This window comes from Clupea harengus, chromosome 6 (assembly GCF_900700415.2).
Source record: "Clupea harengus chromosome 6, Ch_v2.0.2, whole genome shotgun sequence".
Lineage (NCBI taxonomy): Eukaryota > Metazoa > Chordata > Actinopteri > Clupeiformes > Clupeidae > Clupea > Clupea harengus.
In genome coordinates, this window is record NC_045157.1 from 14,827,522 (window position 1) to 14,845,021 (window position 17,500).

Sequence of the window (17,500 nt, forward strand, 5' to 3'; positions counted from 1 at the left end):
TCACACTTCAGGTGTAACCAAAATTCTCATAAAACATATATAAAGCACATGACACAAACACCTGACAGTTCTGTATATGCCCAATAAACACTTGTAAGCTTTGAAATAATGCACAACAAGATGGAATGAATAAATCTGGCAACCAGTAAAGGCACAACTTGGGCTATGGGCCCTAGACTATGGCTATAGACCCCTGGGCTAAAAATAGGCTAAAGCCCTCCGTATAAATGTTTATCAGCTCACTTTTGTTGTGGGCAAAGTGGGCATCTGAGGATAAGAATACAGACTCTCTTCATGACCTACCTGCCATACAAACCAGACAGCCTGCTCTTTATCTCTCTCCCTCTCTCTCTCTCTCTCTCTCTCTCTCTCTCTCTCTCTCTCTTTCTCTTTCTTTCTCTCTCTTTCTCCTATTCTCCCTCTCTGTACTTTGCTGCTGCTTTCTCTCCTTCTCTCCCTCTCTGAGTTCAGAGGTGTCCCTGTGGGACTGTGGGACAGCGGGGCTTTGTTCAGAGGCACAGTTCAACTTTAGAGGTCCCTCCTGTCTGCTAACCAGAAATAGAATCCATACAGCTCAGCTGTCCTTTCATTCAACACAGTTTGCCATGCACACCCATACCCACACAGACACAAACACACACACACACACACACACAGATATAAGCAGAGAGACACACACACACACAAACACACACACACACACACACACACACAGACAGACACATTCACACACACACACACACACACACACACACACACACACACACACACACACACACACACACACACACACACACACACACACACACACACACACACACACACAGACAGACACATTCACACACACACACACACACACAGTGCACCTGACTCCCTGACCAATTCTCAAAGACGAATCTTATTGTTATTGCTGGTGTTTAGACAGAAATGTATCGAGTGCCAACACCATTTAAAGCTCCAAGCTAGTACAGGATACATAATCTGATACGACTGCCACACAACTTACATTTTAAACGCCTTAAGAGGCCGTAGTATTCAAAATCACCACACATAAAAATGCCAGCACAGAGATATCTTCTGATTCACTAACTCTTTTCTGTCTAAACAGCATGACTGGTAAATCAGGACACAGAGTAATTACTGAACTACACTGAGCCAACGTCAGTCATGAATAGAGCTCAACTGAATTACACAGCAAAGTCAAACAAATGAGTTCAAACAAACTTCATAATTGGATATGTTCATTCCCAGAGAGAGATAGAGAGAAAGAGAGAGAGAGAGCGAGAGAGATTTTGAAAGAACACCAGAGGGATTCAAGTGCGCCCTAGTGTCCTAGTAGCCAGTGGGTCATCAGATGCATGAGCTGTCCAAGTGTCCAACTCTTATATCTCCAGACGTTTCTCAGTCTCCACTCCAGAGAGAGGTCCGAGACACCTCGCTGCTGTGGTGTTCCACACTGTAACTAGCTTGAGCTCAGACAGACTCTGCTCAAATGGGGTCTGCAGTGGGAGCACGGGAGCTAAATGCTATGTGCCCTCATGCAGTGGTCCACCCACCTCCTCTCTGTCCTCCTTTCAACAATCCCTCTCTCTCTTCCTCTCAATCATGCCCCTCTTTCTTCCTCTCACCAATCCATCTCTCTCTCTCTCTTTCTTTTCCCCTTTTTACTGTTCACCTCCCTTTCTTCTTGAGAACTGGTTCACTAATTGGTGTCTTATCAAAGCATGCCGATTGGCTGTGTTCTCAGCTTAATGCTGTGGATCTGCATTGATCAGTAACCATTATATTTCATATTTATTGAAGTACAAATCAATGCACACAGTGTGCATGACATACACACATGTGCGCGCGCGCACACACACACACACACACGCGCGCGCGTGCACAGACACTCTCTCACACACACACACACACACACAAACACACACACAAAAACTCAACACAAGCACGTGCAATCAAGTTATTTCTCTCTTTGTCACATCCACACTCATCCGTACAAGACTGTGTAACTTCCTGTCCAAAGTACAGTATGTGTGGGCTTAAGTGTTAAGTATTTCCTGAGAGGGGACTGTGAGGTGACCTCTTCTGTTCACAGCAGAGTTTTTAAGTGTCCAGTTACACACAGGTGGCCACTGGGTTGACATGCGTTACAAAAGAGTAGCTAACACACACACACACACACACACACACACACACACACACACACACACATACAAATGCACGCACACACACACACACACACACCTGTGAGTCTGTAGTCTAAAAATAGCAACACATTATAGCATTTGCCTATAAATCTTCTACCATAAGCTAATATGGGACACAGGAACACACCAAGTTCATGGTATGACCATAACAGGAACTGAACACAGTAAGTTTAAGCAAACAAACAAGCTTTATATGCTGAGGCACTTAATCCATTAGTAGGTAAACGGATGTGAGTACCAATGAAAATGTACAGTATGTAACAGCTGCTAAGTTTGTGACCCCTTTTTCACAGTTTGTTCTGATCCGACCCATATGACAATGCTGCTCTGTTCAGCCTCTTTGAAGTGGGGACCTGGTACTGGCTCATGGCAGTTCCCCAACCACCCCACCACACACACATGCACACACACACACACACACACACACACACACACACACACACACACACAGGAACTTGTACACACACACACACACACACACACACACAGGAACTTATACACACACACACACACACACACACACACAGAGAAACACACATACACACAGAAACTCAAACACCCACAGAAACACACACACACATAAACACAGAAACACACATGCACACAGGCACTCATATACACACATAAACACACACACACACACAGAAACCCCACACATACACAGGAACTCACACACACGTACACACAGGATCTAATACACAGTCTCAATGCACACTGACCTGAATAACTGACACTTTCCACTTAGGCAGGCAGTAGCACAAGCAGGAATAAACCTCAGCAAATGGAGGGGGTTAGAGGGCAAGGCCTTAGGCTATTTGCACTCAGAATCACAACATGTGTTCACACATGGACATACACGCACACACAAACACACACATGCATACACAACATCTCTCACACAGACACACCTCTACCACAAAAGCACTCATACATCAGGCACGCACGTTCACCAATGCCTCAGTACTTTCTCTATGGGGCATATTGTGTCTAATTCACGCTCATTTCATGGCTAAAAGGAGACCTGCAACCTAAATTGGTGTGACACAAAGACACAGAGCAGGGTCCATATGATGAACCACGCAGGCCTCTGGGAAGGGCAGTGTGGAACCAATCAGGACAGACCGAGGGCAGAGATACAAAGGACTCTGAGTGAATTATGAACACTACATACGCAAGTACACACACTCTCCCTCTCACAAACACACACACTCTCTCCCTCTCAAAGGCACACATGCAAATACAATAATATAACTACATCTAATCTTACTACACAATACAATCCCTCACCGATGCCAATCAAAGGGAAAGGGACCTTGAAAACCAATCATTATTTGGGCTACAGCTAGCCTATGACTAAGTCATTTGTTGAGTGTTTACAATAATGTCCCTGATCAACCACCAGTTCAGCCTTGGCATGATCAGGCTGGTCGGGCTTACCTTTGGCCAACGCTGGGGCGGGTTTGGACTTGTCACTGAAGCCCTGGCTGCGGCGGTTGCCTGCAGTGCTGATGGACCCACGAGGAGAGCTGTCACTGCCCGCAGTGGACATCCTGGACGTGGGGGCGGGGAGTCTGGAGGGGTTAGAGAGAAGGACATGAGGGAGGAGACACGGAGGAGGAGGAGGAGGAGGAGGAGGAGGAGGAGGAGGAGGAGGAGAAGGAGGTGACAGCATCAGCATCAATGTAGCACATCCTGACCACTAGGTCCGATGTCAAGGACTACGTACGATGCTGATGTTGCACATTCTGACCACTAGGTACGACCTTACCTTTCCCCAAAATATAGTACACTCTTCCTTATTCAAGTGTTGTCTAACGGCTGATGTGCATTTTGTATGTTGCGATGAGAAAAGTCTTGGCTCTATCTATAGGCAAAATGGGAAACTATAGAGGACCCCATGAGCACATGAGACACATACACGTGTGAAGCACCCCATTGCTCCTCTGGGCTAGTGCCTCTCCAGGGCTAGAGCTGGCGGTTGACCACAAATGTAATTTGTGGTTAAATGTTAAAACTATTATAAGTTATTGAGGCTTTGCCATTTTCATAGTTTAATTGGGTGGCTTGATTTAAATCAAAGGTCAAACATATAAATGACCCATAACACTGAGCCAGGTCAATGCCCATGATCAGCATCACACATGCAAGACACATGACATCCCCTGAAGTGAAAAAAAAAAATTGCCTACAAAACTAGAACAAAAGCCCTTTTGAACGTGGCATGTGTGTTTGACCTGCGGAGTCATGGGAATTCTCTCAGATGGAGAGTCACCGAGTGACAGACGGACAGATACATCATTGACACCAGCGCTTCACATGTGTCTAGACATGGATGAAACTGATCGGTGACACGGATTAGCCTTGAGAGATTTCACATGAATATCACTAGTCTCCCCTTCAAGAGTAATCCCCCCCCCCCCCCCACACACACACACACACACACACACACACACACACACACACACACACACACACACAAACACACACATATATACACACCAGCATGGTCTGTCAATACTATTTAATTCCGTGCAGCCCCTGAGGGCCTACGGCAGTCACATGAATTGCTAATTTGGTAGCGCGCTAACGGGAACTCGCGCAGACAGTTGCCGATAAGCCGATTATGGGGAAAGGGGGTGGAGGGGGTTTTCTCAATGTTTGCTGCTGAAGATCAGAAGTCCAACAGGCTCAGTGCTATTAAATATGACTGACTGGTGGGTTTCTTCTGTGTGTGTGTTTGCGTGTGTCACACTTCATTTGACTTACAGTTTTCCTGCACACTGCTTTTGTAGACTGACAGCGATTAAACCTTAATCCTGCTGATTTCAAAGCACTGTTCACTCAGCCAAAAACTCATTACTTCTCCGGGGCCGACCAAGCCACTTCTATTTGGAGACCACTGAGAGAAATGATGGATGCTTTGAGCTTAAGCAGCTATTTTCAGTTCGCTCGCCCTTTGCTCAGACATATGATATTTTGTACAAATTATGAAATCCGAGGAAATGAAGAACATCAGAGTAAAAGACCACGGCATTCATTTTTTAAACACACCACTTCAATATGCAGTACATTACTCATGCTGTAGCTTTACCTGTAATTTAAACTGTTTACCAGTAGGGGGAGGTATGCTATCATTTTGGTTGTTATCATGCAGTATCTGAACAGTGCTGAAAGCTCTTAAAGGTTAGCAGACAATAAGGTTCCAAAAGGTAATATTCCTATTTGAGATTAATATACGAATGACATTAAGTGACATATTTATTTGAACAATAAATATGTGATTGGCAAAACAAATCTAGGCATTGTTGTTCAGTCAACCACATGTATAGACGTGTTCCAGCCATCATATGTGAGGGAGAACAATCCAACCACAGCTGCTACCGCGGTACACTCCGAGTTAATAATTAATGTCATTTTCAAATAGGAGGAAGCATGCATACCCATGCGTACGTGCACACACACACACACACACACACACACAAACACAGAGACACAGCACCACACAACCACACATGAACACACACGCGCACACACACACACACCAAAGTAGGGGTTATCTAAAGGTCCCTCACACCCCATTGAGCACCATTTCAAATGAGGCGTGATTAGAAGGACCTTATTCCACTGCAGCCAGGTTGGGGTATTACTTTACACTTACAGATTTTTCAAAAAACAAACAAAAAAACAAATGCATCAGGAGGAACATGAGAAACGTGAGGAAGAGGAAGGTGAGGAAGGTGAGGAGGGTGAGGAGGAGGAAGAGCACTGGGATCAGGAGACATAAGCACGAGTGGAAGAGCTGACCTAGAAGACTTTTTCTGACCAAGGGAAAACTTGAGCAGTTTACTCTGTGAGGCATCCCTAGATAGAGGAAGAGAGGAGACAGACCGACACAAAGAGACACACAAATGAAGAGAGAGAGAAAGAGAAAGAAAGATAGAAATGAGTGGAGAAGCAATGCAGAGGCAAAGGGAATGTCAACAGTAAAGGCGAAATGTAAAGCTGTAGCCAAAGAAAGTTCTAGAGTAGAGGCCAAAGGTGACTATGTATCTATGTAGTGCCATCCCACGGAGGGAGGTGACTGGCTCTATACTACAGTCATTCACTCCATCACATACAACATTACTTAGGACTTGTCAACTACGTTGGCTGCATTCACTCTATGTCTTTGTTGGCATATCAGCCAGACAAAGGGATAATCAAGGATTCAATAACTCTGGAATGATTTCTAAAAATACTAAATCATGTCTGACTTCATATTATCTAAATACATGTTTTGGTTCATCAATATAAATATACCTCAAATACTGTAAGTATCATAGACAGACTCTCGATGATGCGATGTTGTTACTCAATACTCCACACACAAATATCTCTCTGTCAGCAGGACTGTCTATGCTTTTTACCTGGATGGCATTTGAAAGATTTCATAAACACTTGATCCTCTATCCTACTCCCTCCATCCCCTCCTAGCTTTCTAGGATTTCAACATTCTGCCCATCTCTCATCTCTATTCTGCGCCTCCTTCTTGGTGATGGAGGCGGAGGCTCACCTGGACTGCATCTCTGCCTGTGCTTTGTGTGCAGGCAGGTGGGGACCCTGAGAGGAGGCGGCAAGCCCATGCGAGGGGGTGACCTGGGCAGGGGCGCTGCTCTGCGGGGCCGGGGGTTGCTGGGCAGCGTGGTGCTGCTGCCGCTGGCCCTGCTGCTGCTGCTTGTAGCGAGACAAGCTGAAGAAGAGCCCCAAGATCGCCTTTAGATTCCCATTGCGGATCTCTGTGGAGCGGAGGAAGGGAGGAGGATGAGGGGATAGAGACAGGGAGGGAGAGAGACAGATAGAGAGAGTGCAAGAGACAGATTAAGGGACAGAGAACCAGGAGGTTGGGATTTGGATGGGAGTACATTGTCAACACTGATGTAATTCAACAACAGAATACAAAAAGATCATAGAAGAAAACAGAAGAAAACTAAAAATGACAAATGCCATAGCATGTTTACGGCCAATGTGAGGCCTGAATGAATACAGTATGTGTCCATCTCATACTGAGAGGCTCTCCAAAAATACCTCAAAGTAAACCAAAAAAGCACATTCAGTCCAAGTGGGACAACTGAAAAAAAGTTAGTTTTTCTCTCTTTTTCTCAGCTTACCTTCCGCAGACAGACCCTGTATGTTCACACCTTTGGCTGCCAGAAAAGTCAGACAGGCGTCAATGTTCTCGAGCTGGAGAGGTAGAGAGAGAGAGGAGAGGAGATGTGGAGAGAGGGAGAGAAAAGCGTAGGGTTCAGATACTGCAAATTTCCTTCTTCACACACATAAAAGGTTCAGTGTAACTTGAAACCACAATTGTGGTGTTTAATCCTCGTTTGATGTTGAAATCATGGCACAGAGTGCAAAAAACAAAACAAATTGTCATAAAAATAGTTTGGATGACCTAGATTTATTCCTTTTTTCAGTCACTCTAGGCGAACAGAGAGAGATTCACTGGAAAGTCAAAACCAATTCATCACAGAAATTCACAGCAGATGACCTTATTGGTTCTGAACTGTACCTGACCTAAAAGGCCTCAAGTCAACAAAGTTTATTTATAGTAAAAACCGACTTTAAGAATGACAGATTTTGACAAAATTAAAGATGCATCTTCTAAAACCAATCAAAAAGGGACATTAGATGAGGTACAGTCACAGTCACTTTAGTACATTCATTGTAGGGTTATGTTATGTGTTATACTCTCTATCAGAAAACATGCGTGACCAGGATAGGGCAGTCAAAGCAGCATTCAAAGGAGCCAGACGTATTCCCAGGGCATACTGTCTGCCCGGTTGCTAGGAGACGACATCAGGTTTCAATGCTGACCCAGCTGTGCAAAGCTGTCACTCAGCTGTGGCCAAGAAACTGTCCTGATTGGCTAACTGCAGGGTATGACAACAAATTAAAAAGCGATACAAAAGGCCATATCTGGCGGTCATGTTTCAGCCTCATACCCCATGGGTTTGGCACTGTCAGGTGAAACCATCAGAAGTGACAGATTCATGTGTCAATATCATGAAAATTAAATCCATATTAAGAACAGGCCAACAGTCAGGATCCCCAGTGAACAAAGGACTATCCAAGAACAAATGGCAGCACAGGCATGTATGCACACACACACACACACACACACACACACACACACACACACACACACACACACACACACACTCACACACACAAAAACACACATACACAAACATGGTGCTATACCACCAGTAATTACCACTCAAATAGCTGTTTTGTTGTGTACGGAGTACTCCTTCAGCCTTGACTGCTCTGAGATCAGTGAGTGGGGCATCGCTGCCCCACTGTTATACTGTCCCCTCTGAACTCAGCACAGCTGTTCACTGGTGACACATGGTGCCCTGCAGGGTCAGGCAAGCTGACATGAATCCAGAGCACTCTACCCTCTACATTCCACTGCCCTTCCAAAATACCCCTACCCGCTAAAACTGGGGTAAAAATAACAATGTTTATAAATATAAAAAGAGAGGGGGGGTGAAGGGCAACGTGTGAATGAAACGAGTGAGAGAGAGGAATAGGGAGGAAAAGAGATAGCATGAGAAATAGAGAGAGAGAGAGAGAGCAGGAGAGTGTCTTACTGAGAGCAAAGGTTGATCAATAAACCATTCAACAGCCTTCCTCTCTGAAGGATGACTCACTTTGACTTGACTTTGGTCAGCACATAACACAACTCACCTGTGACACACAACTGCCCCAGTATGCACACACACATAGGACAGAATCAAGGCGTACTTCCATTAAACACATGGAGAAAGATATGAACAAACACCATTCTTGGCTCATGTCTAATCAATCAGTGCCCTGGGCTGCATTAAGACGAGAGACTCCAAACCAAAGCAATTCCCATTTATAGTTCAGAACAAGGCCTCATCCCTTGTATGGCAAAGCAGCCATACAAGGTGCCGGAGTACTGTACCAATCAATCCCCGTCCTCGAGAACTATACCATTCACCCATCCACCGGAGCCCCCGTAAACACAGGGCGCACGCTATAAACAGAGGGAGCCGAAGCAGACCAGACAGTCCACAAATAAAACACCATCACTCAGGTTTCGGTGTGTGTGTGTGTGTGTGTCAGAGGAGCTCATTAGATACCATCTACTGCTTGTAACGCTAAGACTTCCCTATGTTTACACGGATGGTGCCTGCCCCGACAGACGCTGTGTAAAACACGCACTTCGTAAAAAAAAGCCCATTCATTCACTCCAATAAACGTGAACTGAGTCAACACATCCGTGTCCGTGTGACGCACGGGGAAACGGGTGGAGAGCGGGTAGCAGCGAGGGACTTTCTCCCCTCACAAGCCTCTGCCTCACGACAGTGAAGGGGACACGCCTGCAATGCCTACACACGGCAAACAGACACCTGCAAACGCACGCACACACACCCTCACTTTCAGATGACATCATGGTGAAGAGTGAAAACAAGCGGGTCAATATAAAGACTGTGAATAGCTAACAAAGAGTCAAAGGTTCCTGCGGTGTAAGGAGGAAGCGATATGAACGTCTTTACCATGCAGTTATAAATAAATAAAACATTAACAACACCACTGTACACAGGCACTGCAAAGCACACTTATAGGTCATTAGTTGAAAACAGTGAGGGACCTTGGAACTTTATATCAATGCTATAGGATTGCCCTGAAATAACACTGTAATCCTGTATGGGACCACTCAACCAGACTGCAAAGAAAACTAGCTATCAGTCTAATCCCACATCATACTACATCAGTGCTACTGCATCACAACCATTTAGAGAAACCTCTACCACTTGCACCTTACCTTCAAACACACCTGTATGAACACAGCAGTGAGCCCTCCCAACACCAGAGAGCAAAGCCAAAGCACATATCACACCTACTGGACACTGAGTCCCAGCCAAGCCGGGGAGCAGCGGTCTGCTACGGGCGTCAGCCCTCTAAACAAACATGAAGGAGCGCAGCGGCACAGCGCTATTGTACCCCAGTGACAGCCCCACCACAGGCATTCCTGCTGCATTAGCTGTGTCCCCCATCCCTGGCTTTGTCTCCGAGCCTCAGAGGACAGCTCCTGTCCACACGGCTGTCCTGCTGGAATCCCACAATCCCTCATGCAGCCCTGCACTGTGGACGACCTCTTTCACAACACATTTTATCAATTTAATATATAATAATAATAATAATAATAAATCTCATCACAAAATGACCAAAACACAACACCGCCTGACATTTATTCCAACATTTGACAGAATAAAACCATCTTTCCCTAATCTGTATTATATACATGTATATGTACATATTTCGTTAATAGGGCGAGCATTAAAATCACTTCAAATGACATGCAAAACAGCAAGTGATTACCAGAAAGATATAATATTGATCCAACAGAATCTTCAACTGATTCCACCAATATACAGCCATGTAAAATTGATTGGTCAGCTAATAGTCAACACAAGACCATTCTCACCTTCACCTGTGCAGATAGATGTTCAAATGGAGAGAGAGTGAGAGAGAGAGAGAGGCAGAGTAGAAAGCTGACTCCCACACTCAAATCAGGAGAGCAGCATAATGATCGAAACCAAAGCCTGAACAGGTCACACCCATCCGTGTCGCTCGAGTGATACGACACTCCATGTATGTTTTGCATGGCAGCCGACTGACCCACACTTCACCTCTCACTCTATCTGTTTCTGATTGACTATCTCTCATTTGATGTGTTTCTTTGAACATGTCTCTTGCTCACACTGTCACAGCAAGAGAGTGTGAATCATAAACCACACACATGAACAGAACATGCACACACACACAGGAAAGACATGGATGTGTAGGAGCTGGAGAGGTAAACCAGTTATTCCCCATAATTAGGAGTTAAATATTAACCTGATCTCTTTCTTGCTCACACACAACTATGCTGAGATAGGTGCTTCAGCAGCAGCAGCACCACCTGATAGCTAACCATTCCTGTCAGTCATTCAAGACCCATTTCAAATCATAACAGCCAAACAGGGAAACACACATGCCGCCATACACACTCATACACAAGCACAGAAAACCAACTCTCAACGAATGCACAGACAAATACACAAACACACAATGGATGATCCATAGTCACCCTTAACAGTGCTTCACATGTGCTGCTTTGAGTGCAACACGACGAGGCCCATTGCCAGCCGTCACGCTTTTCAAACCGCCGAAAGTTAAAACAAGGGTGCAGAAGTATGTCGCCGGCACAAACCAGCCATTCATAAGACTGGCTCCAGGAAGTGAGGGTGAGTGTGTGATCCCATCCTTGCTGCCTGATCTGGGCTACCTTGTCACCTCCGAGAGACAGTGTGGTGTTGACAGGTGACATGCTTCATTCACTATCTCTCTCTCTCTCTTTCTCTCACACACACACACACTCATACACACACACACACACACACACACACAAACCCTCTTTCAAGGAATCCAACCCAACCGCTCTCTCTCTCCCGCTCTGACTTTATTGCACTCTCCAAACTGAGTGAACTCATCTAAGGGGATTCTTGAGCTGCCCTGTTTTAGCTGCAGCTCCACCGAAACATGTCACCAGTGCACACACACACACACACACACACACACACACACACACACACACACACACACACACACAGCCATGCGGAGCCAAAGGAGGAGGTTCGGCCGTGTCTTACAGAGGCCCGAGGTCTACCCTGTAATTACCCCCAAAGGCAAACACGTAAATCTGACAAGACAACAGTGTGTCAGAACTACAGCATGCATGAGAGCAAAGTGTATTTATGTGTTTCACTTGGCAGTCACACTCCACAAACTAGCTACTGGATGAAAGACAAGGCAGAGTAATTCCCTCCTGTATTTTTTTATGTAGCTGGGTAGAACCACTGAGAGTTCCCGCCACATCGCTCCCTAGCAACAGAGAGTGACAGAGGAAGAAGAGGGGGTATGGATGAAGGCAAAGGGAGAGCAAACGTGAGACAGTGAGACAGAAACATGGAACTCTGCTACAGCACCAGTACACGCCATGTCCCTATTCTGACTTCTTGTCTTCGTTAGAGATTTAGTGCTAGTAAGTTCCAGCAATATTATTAATACATCTAGACCATTTTCTGTAGGTCTGTCACGACAACAAACCCAGTTTTGTATTCAACACAACAGGAAGAGAGAAAGTTTACACATTTCTGAATCTCTCTTTCTCTCTCTCTCTCTCTCTCTCTCTCTCTCTCACACACACACAACACACACACACACACACACACACACACACACACACACACACACACACACACTCACACACACACAGAGAGAGAGAGAGAGACCTAATAGAGTACAGCACCACTGTGGCAGCCCCCCACCCTTAGTGTAACGGCAGGCCACTGCTCTTCCTGTGTGCTTTTAGCAGCCCAGTGCCAACAGCAGCGCTGATCCCAGCTCCATGGATATGCAGATGAGAGTGCACTAGTTTGTGTTTGTCCCCTGGGGAGGAGGTGACCTCTGGGAGGACACTGTCTCAAGTGTCCCGCTCTCAGGAAGCACCTCGAACCCAGATGAAAGGGGCCTCTAATGAAGGAAAGAGCACGGTACTGTCATACAGAGAGGGAGCGGGTGGAGGAGCTAACTTTTTGTGTGTGTGAGAGAGTGAGAGAGGGAGTTGTGTCTGTGTGAGTGTATGTGTGTGTGTGTGTGTGTGTGTGTGTGTGTGTGTGTGTGTGTGTGTGTGTGAGTGTGTGAGTGAGAGTGTGTGTGTGTAAAAATTACTGCAGATTACATAGGTGGAGTAAGAGACAACAGGGGTTTATGAGGAAAAGAAAAGTTAAGGGCATGTAAGAATATATGTCTGTTTGTGTTTGTATTTGTGTTTGCATGTCTGTCCATGTGTCTGCATGTGTGTGTGTGTGTGTCTTTGTGTGTGCTGAGGGGGGTTTCTGTGGTCACACACCACAAAACCTTGTTGTGACACATGAAGAAAGGATGTTGTGTAACCAGCTAACCATCCCTCCACCTCCTCCTTATGTTTTCCTACTTGTCAGTTTGGCTTTAACTGCAAGCTCCATCCTTTGATATGCTGGAGAGTGTTTACACATCTACTGTGCTGTGGTGGGGGTTAAGAGCAGTCATGCTAATTGCACCGCCTCGTCTGAGATGGAGTACTCTGTTTCCACGGCAATCAGCCCAAGAGGCGTAAATGAGCTCCACGAAGCGGTTTGTCCAAAGCTGGGCCCAAATTACAGACACACACACACACACACACACACACACACACACACACACACACACACACAAACACACACACACACACACACACACACACAGAGACACACACACACAAACAGATACACACCATTTTGCTGAGACTGAAAACACACTAAAGCTCATTTGCATAATGGCTGTGTTTGCACCTGCCTCCAGCACTGCTTGAGTGCTTCAGTCTCCTGCCAGAGCAAGGCAGACGGCTGTTCAGAATATAACATACGTAAACAATACACACACACATACAGACACACATACAGACACACACACACACACACACAGATAGTGGAGAGTATTGGAAGGCTCTCAATTACACCGTTCCGAGGGGTCCTAATTAGGTCTTGATGGGCTGGGGGCTAACTGATATAGGGAGAGAGAGAGAGAGAGAGAGAGAGAGGGCATGGAAAACAAAGAGAGCCACAGCAATAGCAAAACAAAGAAAAAGAGAACGAGAGTGAGAAAAAGAAGGAGAAATAGAGAAGGATGGAATAGGCCCTCAAGAGCTATGGCTGACTGACTGTCCAACCCCCCCCCCCCCCCTCGCCTCACACACACACACACACACACACACACACACACACACACACACAGACACACACACACACACACAGAGAGACACACACACACACACACACACACATACACTCTCTCTCACTCCCTCACCGCTTGTGTGGTTTGGAGCCAGGCCCAAACTTAGCTTGCCACTCACCCATTAGCCCCTGTTCACCACCAGCCACAGATCTGGCCAGCAATAGCCTAATGCGCCCATCGAGTAAAACCGCCTCACAAACACAAAACACATGTAGTCACATACAGGACCCTCCGCTCCCCAACAAAGACAGGAAACCACTCATCAGCTCCTAGCCAATCAGGACCTTACAGTAGCCCCCTGTAATCATGACCGGCCACAAAAAGACCCTCATTGCCTCCAAAAAGAGAAAAAAAAAAAAAACTTTTCTTTTACTGTCATTGATACTTAAGCCAGGAGTTTGGCTTTCTTCTCCTCTTTCTCTCCGTAATCTTTCTCCGCGGTGGCATAAATAGAGTTGTTTCTCTGTCTGTAATCGTAAGACAGAAGCTTGGGACGCTTCCAAGCTTTTCTGTCCAGAGGCTTTTTCAAGTGTGTGCCAATGGTCCAAGACAAGTCAGGCAGATGTTTGTCAAGAGGGGGACCGCAGAAGGCGGCAATGTGAAAATAACTGCATTAAAGTCTCCATCGATCGCTGACTGTCCTTTGGTCTCTCTCACACACGCTAACACACACACACTCATACACACACAGACACACACTATAAAAACTTTTACTGGAAATCAAAGCCCCCACAACCACTTGTAGAATAGCCACACACACACACATAGACACACACACACACACACACACACAGCCACATGTGCAACAACACTAAATTACCAAGAAAAACACACAACTCTGAGCCCATGAAAGAAAGGGATGACTACTCACCATCTGAGACCGACTCTTTGGGCATCCATTGATGTCTTCGATCTTCTCATTGGCTGAAGAAGAGGAGAGATAAAGACCATATAATCCAGTCAGCAATCGATTCCCCTTCAGCTATAAGTCAAAGCATGGCTGTGCCTTTTTCTCAAGCCAGCCCTGTTTTAAATAGACTACGAGAGCAGGCCCGTGGTTTTACATGTGTGTGTGTGTGTGTGTGTGTGCGTGTGTGTGACTATGTGACTCTGTTTGTGTGTGACCGTGTAAGCGTGTGTTGGGACGTGACTGCTGCCTCCAGTGTGGTGAAACAAGATCTAGATGGAGCAAATGTCTCTCTAGTGTGAGTGTGTGTGTGTGTGTGAGTGTGAGTGTGTGTGACTCTGTGTCAGTGTGTGTGTGTGTGTGTGTGTGCGGGAGCAGAGGGCGCCGGTCAGGATGGAGCAGCAGCAGCGGCAGCTCTGTTCCCCTGCTCTGGGAGTAGCTGGGGGTTGTTCTCAGGGGTGGGTGATTCCCCCCTCTCAGCCAGCTCATCCACCCCAGGCCCAGCCCACAGCAGCTGAGACACTGAGCCGTCCTCCCCCCTCCTGAGCTGGCCTGCCTCTCACAGCTGACATCTGTGCTGACAACACACAGTCCTGCGCCTCGAGCCCCATGGGGCCCACGGTGCAGCTTCGCCGTGGGACCCATGTGACCATGCCACCTACACTGCGGGTAAAGGGCTGACTCACAGGGAGTGCTTGTTCACCTGACCTGGGCTCCGCAGGGGAGCCCCGAGACACCACCAAATGTGTGTGTGTGTGTGTGTGTGTGTGTGTGTGTGTGTGTGTGTGTGTGTGTGTGTGTGTGTGTGTGTGTGTGTGTGTGTGTGTGTGTGTGTGTGTGTGTGTGTGTGTGTGTGTGACCTACAGCATATATGGGAATGGCAAGATGTGTGTGAATGTCCACGCTGACAGGACACCCAATAACGTCATCATAAATACTTCATAAACAATTTGGTGAGGCTACAACTGAGATCTTTGATGGGGATGGAAACAGCAGCTCCAAATGCACACATCCATCACAATGACAGTACTCATAACACACAGCTGTGCACCCCAGTATATTAGCTCTCCATCTCTTTAATATTAAACATTGAGGAAGTGGTCTGGGGGATGTGGGCCTCGTGTCAAATCTCACCGCTGCGCTGCAAAGAGATTTATTCTGGCGGGCCTGTAACAGATATGACGGTGGCTCTGCGCACTCGGATCCGAGCAGAAACTGTGACTCTTCCTCACCGCAGGGAAGCTCCTTTTGAGTTGAAACGCTCAGGAGAAATCAAACGTTACATGTGGCTAAAGAGGTTTAGTGCCGACACATGGCTGTATCTCCCTTTACATCTCTCTGGCTCTGGGCTCATACGTTCCCCCTACCCTAGCCAAACGACAGAGCCCGCCATCAATCAGGCATCCAGAGGAAATCAAAGGCAGTGTGTGTGTATGTTTGAGTGCGAGGGTGTGTGTGTGTGTGTGTGTGTGTGTGTGTGTGTGTGTTTGTGTGCCTGTGTGTGTGTGCACGTGTTCCAGAGAGCCACTCAGATTGCAGGGGCATTTGTGTGGTGTAAGATTCCCCCTGTGTCTCTGGGGGCAACTACAAAGTGGGCCAAAGTGGATACACACAGTTGGGATGGCAGTGATGACGGTGTCACATGACCTCAGAGTCACACTAGTCAGCTGGGGTCAGTGTGTGTGTGTGTGTGTGTGTGTGCGTGTGTGTCTTTGGATTGACCCCAGGCTGTGCTTCATCAGTCAGCTGTGTGCTCTGCTGAAATGGACACCAGCTCTCTCTGCCTTTAAGTCAATCTCTCTCTCTCTCTCTCTCTCTCTCTCTCTCTCTCTCTCTCTCTCTCTGTTTCTCTGTATCTCCTCATCTGCTAGTTTAAGGTCTGTATAGTGACTGCAGCTTGCATGTGAAGCATGAGGGCATAACTGCATGTGACTGTGCCCTGGTGGAGCCTCTCTGGGCCGTACAGTAGCGTGGGTACAGACCCAGCTGGGATGTGGAGACTGAGAGCTTTATGAGGAGAAATCAGATAACTGACGAGGGACTTTCCATTCTATCTAAGCGTCCCATTCAGTCGTCTCTGGAGGGGTCTTTTTTTTTCTTTCTGTTTTTTTGTTTTACTGCAGAGACTGCGGTGGTCGAGTCACTGGGGCACCCGCACTGAGCTGAGCATGGGAGTCTGGGAGGCAGCCCCTCGTTAGCGTCTCAAAAGCAGGGTTGTTGGTGCGCAACCCACTTCTCACCCACAGAAAATCCCCTGCTGTCTGAGCCTGTGAGCGGGGCTTTTCTGGATTGTCTGGGGCGAACAGGGGATCCAGTGACTAACTGGAGAGGCAATGGGAATGGGACTGATGCTTCCTCTTTGTCTGCAAGGCTGTGGCAGCGGGGACGAGGGCGAGGGCGGAAGCTCATCATTTGAGTGGAGTGGCTTTGTGAAACTTGTGGAGACTGTGGCAGTGACACAGTTGCTTTCCCATGGGTGTGTGTGTGTGTCTGTGTGGGGGGGGGCTTAACAGTACCA

General features: G+C 46.8%; 1 protein-coding gene across 5 annotated transcripts in view; it reads right to left on the bottom strand.

Moving 5' to 3' along the window:
* The window catches only part of nav2a (neuron navigator 2a), a 101,998-nt gene that overhangs the window by 57,734 nt on the left and 26,764 nt on the right, over positions 1–17,500 (bottom strand). For 3 of the 5 annotated variants that reach the window (XM_031569134.2, XM_031569132.2, XM_031569135.2), the window contains exons 3-7: positions 14,947–14,999; positions 7,355–7,427; positions 6,760–6,982; positions 6,012–6,068; positions 3,645–3,778 (exon numbers count right to left, since the gene is read on the bottom strand). In XM_031569134.2, the coding sequence (XP_031424994.1) occupies positions 3,645–3,778; positions 6,012–6,068; positions 6,760–6,982; positions 7,355–7,427; positions 14,947–14,999 (540 nt within the window). Of the gene's footprint in view, positions 1–3,644; positions 3,779–6,011; positions 6,069–6,759; positions 6,983–7,354; positions 7,428–10,704; positions 11,067–14,946; positions 15,000–17,500 lie in introns of those variants that run through there. The other 2 variants (XM_031569136.2, XM_031569133.2) reach the window with 2 other exon arrangements.